This window comes from Hemiscyllium ocellatum, chromosome 35 (genome assembly GCF_020745735.1).
Source record: "Hemiscyllium ocellatum isolate sHemOce1 chromosome 35, sHemOce1.pat.X.cur, whole genome shotgun sequence".
In the NCBI taxonomy this organism is placed as follows: domain Eukaryota; kingdom Metazoa; phylum Chordata; class Chondrichthyes; order Orectolobiformes; family Hemiscylliidae; genus Hemiscyllium; species Hemiscyllium ocellatum.
The window spans coordinates 28,081,612-28,092,456 of record NC_083435.1 but is presented as its reverse complement, the minus strand read 5'-3'; the positions used below and the strand labels follow the sequence as shown (position 1 = coordinate 28,092,456).

The 10,845-nt window shown below is 40.2% G+C and overlaps 1 protein-coding gene across 1 annotated transcript; it reads left to right on the top strand.

The window, feature by feature from the left end:
• The first annotated feature begins 8,948 nt into the window (after window positions 1-8,948).
• Window positions 8,949-10,349, top strand: LOC132832592 (muscarinic acetylcholine receptor M2-like). Its single transcript, XM_060850678.1, has one exon. It carries the CDS (start codon window positions 8,949-8,951, stop codon window positions 10,347-10,349), a length of 1,401 nt encoding a protein of 466 aa, XP_060706661.1.
• Window positions 10,350-10,845: the final 496 nt, after the last annotated feature.

Genomic DNA, 10,845 nt, shown 5'->3' with positions numbered 1-10,845 from the left:
CTGTTCTTACCGAATGCCATCCGGATTATGGAAGGATTTACAGGCTGAGAGTTAACCGGTTTGCTCACAGTACAACGTTAACGTTCATCACCAAAATCGTTTGAGGTTGGAGCCGAAACTGAGTTGCCTGGCATTAAAGAGAGTAACACTGTGACTCCAAGACTTCCAATTTATATTTTTTCTAACCACTGATTATTCATTTTCATTCAGTGATGGTCTTGTTTAACCAACTGTCAGTGCCCTAATAATATAAAGTTGTCACAAGTTCAATATTGGTGTTCTGAGTAATTTGCCATCTGTAATAGATGATCGTAATGCAGCATCAGAAATCGAGGGAGGTTAAATTCAATCAATTATTGCACTTACCATAATGGTGAGAGAAGAGAATGTGGAAGCAGAAAATCTGCACAGAGTGTCACTAGATGATTCAGCCCTGTCGTTGAAGTCTGAAATATATTGTCACCAGGTTTGCAAGACAGATCCCATTTCTGAGCCTCTAAAAGGTCATGTCAGTTCGGTGATAACTTTGCAACTGGTGTCCTTGCTTTCTGCCAGAATTTCCCCTTGTTATTGACTTTGAGAGCTCAGAATTTATTTGGCCTCATTTTTAAATGCCCTTGGCATGCACTATGACGATATTAAGCTTTAAGATGTGCATTTTTTTTTCATCAAGAGAGGTTGAGATGGAAATATCAAGCAGTCTGTTCGAAGCCAATACGTACATGGCTTGTGGAGCCATTTTGTGTTTAAGTTGGAAGAATGGGAGTAGAATAAAAGCGTCTGCAAACTGCCACAAGACACATGATTCAATTTAAAAACTGTTATGCATCATTCAATAATGTAGAAAATGTTCTTGTATTCTATTTCTTTCTATCGCTCAGAGTATCCCCTTGATTTTTTTTTCACTCTTGGACTGGAGAACTGTCTGTGAGGAATAGTGTTTATTGAATTTGCCTGAGGCAAGAGTCTGTTTATGGAACGTTACAGTCATGGAACAGTTGTTGTTTAGTCATTAAGTAAACTTACATTGTGGTAGTATTTCGAATATAGTCATTCCAATTCTTCTTTATTTTGGTTGTGTACTGCATTTGTCAGTAGGAGACAGCTTGTCAATGAACATGCATCAAGGAGCAGAATTTGGTGATTGCTTCCAGTGGTGTGTTCTTTAATCTCACCATGTGAGAAGAACACTGCTTTGTTCCAGATTACAGTTTTCTTGAAATTTATTGTGTGTGGAAAAGATCACACACGTTGGGCCACAACATTCTGAGACCTTTTAAAGTTGTCTGCTGACCACACAGCATTACCAGTACCTAGAATATCGCTGACATGAATATTAAACACCATATTTTGGCTTTTCAACATGTTAGTATTGTATATATTCCAATACAGGATCTAAATAGTGAAACTGATAGTTTTTTTACACGTCTGAATTATTTCTTTATTTATATATTTATCCTCACAGTTAACGTAGTGACATGTGATCCTATCTCTGGACATTGTCATCTCACCAAATTTATTACCCTTTACCTGATATCTGTGGCTGTGGTGGATCTCCTGCTTCTTCTTATTTATCTCATAATAAGGCAACTTCCTATTCTTTTTCCAAGAAGTTTTCCATTTGAACAGATCATCCAAATGTCTAAAACGAATAATATCATGCTGCATGCAAACACAGACTGCTTAACTGGTTCACGGTCATGTTTAGTTTTGACTGATTTCTGCCCATTTCTTGCCATAAAATGAAGCATAAATATTGCACAACGAAAGATGCGACTTTTGCTCTGGGATCAGTGGTTTTACTGAGTTGTCTAAAGGATATCACGTGGTATTTTATGTTCATGGATAGCATACTGCTGTGGTAAGTGCTATTGTTTTCTTCTGAACCAAGAAATGTGACGGAATCACAAGACTGGTTGACACTGTGCATCTTCACTATCTCCTTACCCTGGAGCTCTCGTTTATTATCATTCTACTGCTTCATGCTCTTACCACTTCATATATATTATTATCCAGCACAATCTGTAAGACCCTAGTGGGAAACAGCAGTAGTGACAGTCCTAGGAAATTGGTGATGGACAGAAAAACAAAACCTGTAATTTCAATTTTTGCTATGTCAGGGAATTTCATTATCTTATGGTCGATGCATGTAGTAGACATTGTACGCTTTGGAATGTTTTTTCTTAGAGTCTGAGTCTACAGTGAAGCTTTTTTGTAAGACGAGGGTTAGGATTCATTCTCCAGCTCCTAAGTTGCAGCACACGTACTTATTTTTATGCCATGACTCTCAGTAAGTTCAGGGATCATTTAAAGAATGTGTTCAAAAATCCCCTTACATAAATTAGTCAATTAATTAATTAAATAATAACAGGCGAATACTGCGTTAGTGCTAACTCTCACATATGTCATACTGTAAATGGCCTATATTTGGTTTAGTAGTTGAGAAGAATAGAGGTGTCAAAGTGGGATAATAGCTTCCACGGAGGACGTGAACATTTTATACTGTGACGATAATAAAGTTGAGATTTGATAAAACAATTGGAGACTTTAAGTCAACAGAAATAAATGTGATGTGAAGCACTTTGTTTGGTGGGGAACACTCCTCACCTGGAATTAGCAAAAATGCAGCTATAAGTCATGTTGAGATAGAGGATGAAATCATTGTTGGACTAATGACATATCACTCCACAAAGTGGCATCAAGGCTACAAACAAAAGCAAACAAAGGTTGCAGCTTTTCTTTAAAGTCGATAAATTTAATAGTTAAACATTAATTGAACCATTTTTAGAGCGCAATTATGAAACTGTATTCAGTTCAGATATCCATGTTACATCAAGATATTGAAAATTCTGGAAATGGTGAGGTGAATACAAAAAACAAATGATCCAAAAATTACTGGGGGGCATGATTTACGAATCTATACAATTGTAGATTACACTTCTCGGAAAATTGAAGATGAAAAGATTTTTTAAAATCGTAATAGGCTATTTTAAACAAAGATGCAGAACAAGGGAACATATGGAGCGCTTGTTTTTTTTATGGCGAAGATCAGGCTCAGAGACCAACAAGATCAATAATGCACTCAAAAGATTTCATAATCAAAACAATGATGAGGAAGAGAACCTTATCAAGAAGGATTTAAGTGAGCATTCAAAATGTGACTATAAAAAATGGTAAAACGTATCAAAATGAAAGAAATAGAACTGCATGATGATATGCTGAAATGAGCAGAAAAGGGAATAAGACTGAGTCGAAGATTTTTTTATTCAACTGCAACTACTTTGCAGTGTTGTACATTATTTGGAAGATACTGTTTGACCAGGAATATGGATTAACTTGCGCACAGAAATTGTCACATAAAATCAAAACTCTCACGTCGAATTTTCGTAATTACAATGCCTATCATTGTTAATGAACATAGCATATGTTTTACAATGGTTGCTAAAAGGTCACTTGGTTTGACTTAATTTCGAGGAAAACACAAAATGTTGCTTATAGCACTCAAACTGAACACAGGACAAAGAAAAACATTGTTTCTCTTGAGGACATGCATGTGGACAAAAAAAGTTAGAAAGAACGAAAGCATGAGAGTAATGGTAACTGGCAACAAGGCAAATATATTGGCTGAATAAATGCAACCAACAGAGATTTTTAAAAAGTATATTTTGTTTGTCAGAATTGTGTGAGGCAGGATAGACAAATCTAATTAACAGTAGACAGGAGACAAAGTTTCCATTAGTTCCAAATTGCATTTGTTCTGCAGTGTTTAGTGCTGGAATCCTGTTGTTTATACGTACACGTACAAATCAGATGGACTACATTCTCATCCAACTCATTAATATGTAGCATATATGCTGACGAAGAGTCTCCTCGACTCTAAATGTTATTGATGCTGGCTGACTCGCTGTGATCTCCAGAATTTGTTATTTTCAGTACAGATTCCCGCCTCTGCAGTAATTTGCTCCAATACTTTCAGGAATCAAGCTGTACTAGACCACAGTTCCCCAAAGCGGGGGACACAAGTGGAAAACAGTGCACAGAGGCAGATAATATGGTTTCCTTCGTCGGCCATAAAGAAGAAGATGGAAGAGAACAGAACAAATGTCGATACTTTCAGATGGAAATTCAGAAAAATTAAAATTCATGGTGAACTGAAAAGTCATAATAGTCTTCAAAATAATAAACGTTTTGGCATTCAAATTAATTTAACTGGCAAGAGTGATCAAAACTATACGATATAAATAAAAGACGATATAAGTACAAATAAACGCATTTTCTGAGAGAAAATTCAGGATGTTACTTTCCCAATAAGCAGTCAGAATGAGAAATTTGTCATCATGCCTAGTGATGGGCGTGCCTAAAATTGATGCATTCAGTAGGAAACCAGAGCAAGTGTGTAAGGGAGAAGGGCATAGACCGATATGCTGATGAGGCTATGTAAGTACAAGCATCTCCCTAAATAATACATAAAAATGAATGGTGTGCTCTGATCTCATCAGAGTTTATTGACAAGTGAGGACATGAGGAAAATACACCATAGAGGATACAATGCTGCTGACAACCATGCAGAAACACATTTTGCCTTTCTGTGTTAAAATGATTGGAACATTTTGATTCTGGAACCTCAGAGAGATTAAATTTATATTGTGGCACTGACTTCCCCTTTCTCGATGCAAATTTGTGAAGGATAAAGAGTCAAATACATCCTTGGGTATCGTCAAGTAGGTGAGACAGTTAATTGATTTGCTGAAGTTGAGCAAACTTAAAGCAGGACAATTCAAAGGAAAACATCAGATTTCTTCACTTTGAAGTTAAATTCTTCCGATTAAAGAAAACAAGGATGGTATCAATTTCCTTAGTGGGCAGCATGGTGGCACAATGGTTAGCACTGCTGCTTTACAGCGCCAGAGACTTGGGTTCAGTTCCCGACTCAGGCGACTGACTGTGTGGAGTTTGCACGTTCTCCGCGTGTCTGCATGGGTTTCCTCCGGGTGCTCCAGTTTCCTCCCACAGTCCAAAGATGTGCGGGTCAGGTGAATTGGCTCAAGCTAAATTGCCCGTAGTGTTAGGTAAAGGGGTAAATGTAGGGGTATGGGTGGGTTGCGCTTCGGCGGGTCGGTGTGGACTTGTTGGGCTGAAGGGCCTGTTTCCACACTGTAAGTAATCTTAAAAAAAAAGAAATGTGAACGAATACATATGTCGAATTGTTATCACAATGGTGACATACTTCATTGTACAATTATTGGTTTTGTCCTTCAGTGACAAAGATACATTTTTCTTCAATAATTCTGATCTTAGTAAAGGATTAACAAATGGTTAGCACAACAGACAATACACTTTTCTAACAATATATGCTAATATAAATTAGATTGCTTAAAGTGTGGAAACAGGCCCTTCGGCCCAACAAGTCCACACCGACCCGCCGAAGCGCAACCCACCCAAACCCATTCCCCTATATTTACCCCTTCACCTAACACTATGGGCAATTTAGCATGGCTAATTCACCTAACCTGCACATTTTCGGACTGTGGGAGGAAACAGGAGCACCCGGAGTAAACCCATTCAGACACGGGGAAACTGTGCAAACTCCACACAGTCAGTCGCTTGAGGCGGGAACTGAATCCAGGTCTTTGGCGCTGTGAGGCAGCAGTGATACCACGCCGCCCATAAATTCTCGCACCTATATTTTTCAATCGAAGCAACGTTTGAATGGAAAACTTAAGCTGAATCTGTCTTATTCAGAAACGTGACTTAAATGATATGTAGAGCAGGAAATAAAAATTTGCAGCTCTGCTAATGAAATCTGAATGCATTTTCTGAGTACATTTTATCAGGCTCGCTATATATGCTGAAATCACTGTACATGTACCACTCACAACCGACTACAATCATACAGTGTCAATTTACTTGCTCCTAACATTACAGTATGTTTAGTTTCCTTTGAAATTACCTCACCTTTAAAATTATAATTTAAGTTTGCCGACCATCAGTTAATGATGAATTACTGGAAATGGTCGCTTCCAACCTTGGGTATGCGGCATAAAGGCTTGTTTACATTCAGCAGAATGTTGTTTTCTAAAATCAAAAGTGGATGTAATTTTGTAACCTCAGTGTGGAAATTTCATATTGAACCCTATTAAGAGCTTTACATTTGGAGGATCAGAATTCAGAGAACGGTGCAGCACACCCAAGATGATTTGTTCCATCATGCCTCTGTTGTCTACTTGAAAAATACATAAATAATGACGGGGACTCATTCTCCTTTACACCATACATGCTATATGCATTATTCAAATGCATAAACATCCATTAAAACGCAACACCCAGTCTTGCCTGTATTTAATTCTAGACCCTAAAATTGATTGAGGGCATGGGTGGTGTCTCGAACGTATGTAGGGAGTTCCTGGACTAGGGGGGATAGGACAGTGTCGAGGTCGGTAGAGATGAGTTCAGTGGAGCAGGAGCATGCTCAGACAATAGGTCGGCCAGGGTGGTCAGGCTTGTGAATCGTGGGAAGGAGGTAGAACCAGGCAACTCCTCCAAGACTTCAGTTTCCCCGCCCCCAATGCCTCATTTTAACCATGGATATCCAATCCCTGTACACCTCCATCCGCCATGACCAGGGCCTCCAAGCCCTCCATTTCTTCCTCTCCCAATATCGCCAACAGTTCTCTTCCACCAACACTCTCATTCGTTTCACTGAACTAGTCCTCGCCCTCAACAATTTCTCCTTCTAATCCTACCACTTCCTCCAGACCAAAGGGGTTGCCATGGGCACCCGTATGGGAACCAGCTAAGCCTTTCTCTTTCTTGTCTATGTAAGACAGTCCACCTTCCATAGATACACCGGCATCACTCCCCACCTCTTCCTCCACTGCAGTAATGACTGTATTGGCACCACCTCGTGCTTCCGTGAGGAAGTTGAGCAATTCATGAACTTTACCAAAACTTTCCACCCTGACCTTAAATTTACCTGGACCCTCTCTGACACCTCCCTCCCCTTCCTGGACCTCTCCATCTCCATTAGTGACGACCGACTTGACAGCGACTTTTTTTTACAACACACCATCTCCCACAGCTACCTGGATTACAACTCTTCCCACCCTACCTCCTGCAAAAATGCCATCCTACATCCCAATTCCTCCGCCTTCATTGTATCTGCTCCCAGGAAGATCAGTTCCACCACAGAACACACCAGATGGTCTTGTTCTTCAGAGACCACAATTTCCCTTCCCACGTGGTCAAAGATGCCCTCCAATGCATCTCGTCCACATTCTGCACCTCCACCCTCAGACCCTACCCCTCCAACCGTAACAAAGGCAGAACCCCCCTGGTGCTCACTTTCCACCATACTAACCTTCACATAAACCAAATCATCCGACGACATTCCTGCCACCTCCAAACGGACCCCATCACCAGGGATATATTTCCCTACCCACTTCTGCGAAGACCATTCCCTCTGTGTCTACCTGGTCTGGTCTACGCCCCCAAACAACACATCCTCCCTTCATGGCACCTTTTCCTGCAACCACAGGAATTGCAAAACCTGCGCCCACGCCTCCTCCCTCACCTCCATCCAAGGCCCCAAAGGAGCCTTCCACATACATCAGAGTTTTACCTGCACATCCACCAACATCATTTATTGTATCCGTTGATCCCGATGCAGTCTCCTCTACAGTGGGGAGATTGGACGCCTCCTAGCAGAGCGCTATAAGGAAAATCTCTGGGACAACCACACCACCATGCATGTGGCCCAACGTCTCAACTCAACCTCCCACACCGCGGAGGACATGGAGGTCCTGGGCCTCCTTCACCGCCGCTCCCTCACCACCCGACGCCTGGAGGAAGAACACCTCATCTTCCGCCTTGGAACACTACAACCCCAGGGCATCAATGTGGACTTCAATAGTTTCCTTATTTCCCCTTCCCCCACTTCACCCCAGCTCCAACCTTCCAGCTCAGCACTCTCCCCATGACTTGTCCTACCTGCCTATCTTCCTTTCCACTTACCCACTCCACCCTCCTCTCTGACCTATCACCTTCATCCCCATCCCCATTCACCCATTGTACTCTTTGCTACTTTCCCCCACCCTCCTCCCTGAACTATCACCTCCATTCCCACCCCACATTCAGCTATTGCACTCTATGCTACTTTCTCCCCACCCCCATCCTCCTCTCATTTATCTCTTCACCCTGCAGACACTCTACCTGTATTCGTGATGAACGGCTTTTGCCTGAAACGTCGATTTTCCTGCTCTTCGGATGCTGCCTGAACTTCTGTATTTTTCCAGCACCATCTATAATCTGGTTTTCAGCATCTGCAACCCTCGTTTTTACCTTTGCATAATGGTATCGCCTGTCTTTGTCCTCACTGGTATGTTCCTTTTGAACTAAGATCACAACAAAAATGAAGCATAGGTTGACATCGATGTGAAGTGATTTAAACTCATATTTCTTGCGTCCTCCAGTGTCAGATTTCTGAACATAACATTCGCATCTGCGTAGGACTGAGACCTTATTAGATTGATTCTGTGTGTTTTTGTTTTGGTGTGTGGAACCTCTTCTGTATTAACACTTCAAAGCTGACCTGAATTAAATGGATTGAGGGGACTTTTTTGTTGATACATGAATTCACTGTAATAACTGAAAGCAAGAAAAGTATGCCACCTTTAACTGATTATTTTCCAGCAAACACAGATGACATATGTGAGCATTTCGAGCTACCACAATAAGCTGAGACATATATGAAACTGTCAGTTTATAACCAATTTACAGAAAATGAAATGGGAGGTCATTCATAATTAAATCTGCCCAGAGTGGAACAATTTAATGTTTATAAGAGCTCATTACTTTGTTCTTCCCCATAAGTATTCAAATAATAATTTGAAATCAAAATTCCATGTCAACATTTTGTCTTGTCAGTGCAAATAACACACCAAAGTCGAAGAATGGAAAACAGAACAGAGATAAACGTATATCTCAGTAACCCATCGGGCTTGTTGGACACTGGAAGAGTGATGTCTTTTAAAAGGTTTGAACTAACCCTCATTGTGATTGCAACAGGATCCTTAAGTCTGGTGACAATAATTGGAAACATTCTGGTTATAGTATCTGTTATAATCAATAGACAACTACAGACTATTAATAACTACTTTATGTTCAGCTTAGCCTGTGCTGATTTGATTGTAGGTGCATTCTCCATGAATCTATACACCATTTACATTGTAATAGGTTATTGGCCTATGGGCCCAGTGGTGTGTGATATATGGCTTGCTGTCGATTATGTTGTGAGCTATGCTTCTGTCATGAACCTGCTTGTGATCAGCATTGACCGCTACTTCTGTGTGACTAAGCCTCTTAGCTACCCCTTGAGCAGAACAACACAGAGGGCAGCGATAATGATTGCAACAGCTTGGATGTTACCATTTATTGTGTTTGCTCCTCCTATTCTCTTCTGGCAGTTTATCACAGGGGAACAGAACGTTAGTGATGGCGAGTGCTATGTTCAGTTCCTCTCAAATCCTGCGGTTACTTTTGGCACTACAATAGTCGCCTTTTATCTCCCTGTTACTATCATGGTGATTTTATACATACACATATCTCGAGCTAGCAAGTGTCGAATAAAACAGGATGGAAATATATCTAAATCAAGGAAAGACAGTGTTCGTCCAAGACATGTGATGAATAAATTGATGAAAATAGATCATAACAGCATAAACAATGTGCCTCACGGCATTCATCCCATCAAAACGCAAAGTAAAGAACTACCAAATTCCAGTTATCACAGAGGAAAAAAGCAAGACTTCTCCAATAAAACCAATTCCTTTCCCACAATAAAACAGAAGAAACAAGGAATGATGCAAGAGAGTTTAAATGTTCCTCATGCACGAAGCTCTCTCAGAACAGAAATACATAAACTCCTTTGTTTGAAGATAGCTCGCCAATCTGAAAACTACAACTGCAGTGCCACCAAGGCAGGAATAATTTCATCCATCAGCAGCCAGAGGGGAACAATTAGAGACATCACAGCTGTTGATAAAAGCACTGGTATGACCAAGTCACCTGCTCAGAAAAAAGCAGTTGCATCCCGGGAATTGAGGGTCACTCAAACCGTCTTCGCAATTATCCTGGCATTTATTATAACCTGGACCCCATACGATGTTATCGTGTTCATTAAAACCTTTTGTTCAAACTGTGTCCCCAATACAGTTTGGACTATTGGATATTGGCTCTGTTACATGAACAGTGCTGTCAACCCAGTCTGCTATGCACTCTGTAATACCAATTTCAAGAAAACTTTCAAACATCTTCTCTTGTGTCAGTACAGAAATTTTGGTGCAACAAGATGATCATTTTAAACAATATGGAGACTTTCAAAATGTGCATCCACGAATGGCAATAAAGGATTTTCTTCAGCCGGAATGTTAGTCAATTAGATAATTGTTGTGTGTGATATTGGAGGCCCTTGGATTATACCCCATTACTGTGCAAGACAAATAAAAAAAACATCTGATTGTTCACATGAACGTATGAAAGAATAAGATGAATAGCAGCATCATTAAATGTAGTATAAGAATATTTACCGAGAAATGCTCAGTTACTTTTATATTATTGCTCAATATAAAACGTATTGCATCAGTGACAGTGTGCAATTTAAAAGGCTAATTTAATAAATTAACTAGACTGCTAATTGCTTAATAGTAAAATGAAGGGATTTGATCCCTTCTATAACTGTGGTAGTCATGTTTTACACTTCCGCACAGCACCTGATGGTAAGTTCAAGGCTTGCCATGTAATAACTAAGTACCTGCCATCATGTGGCGAACTTACGAACAACTTAACAAT

Coding starts and splice junctions, on each gene's coding strand:
- LOC132832592 (XM_060850678.1), top strand. CDS start 8,949: ATGGAAAACAGAACAGAGATAAACGTATATCTCAGTAACCCATCGGGC.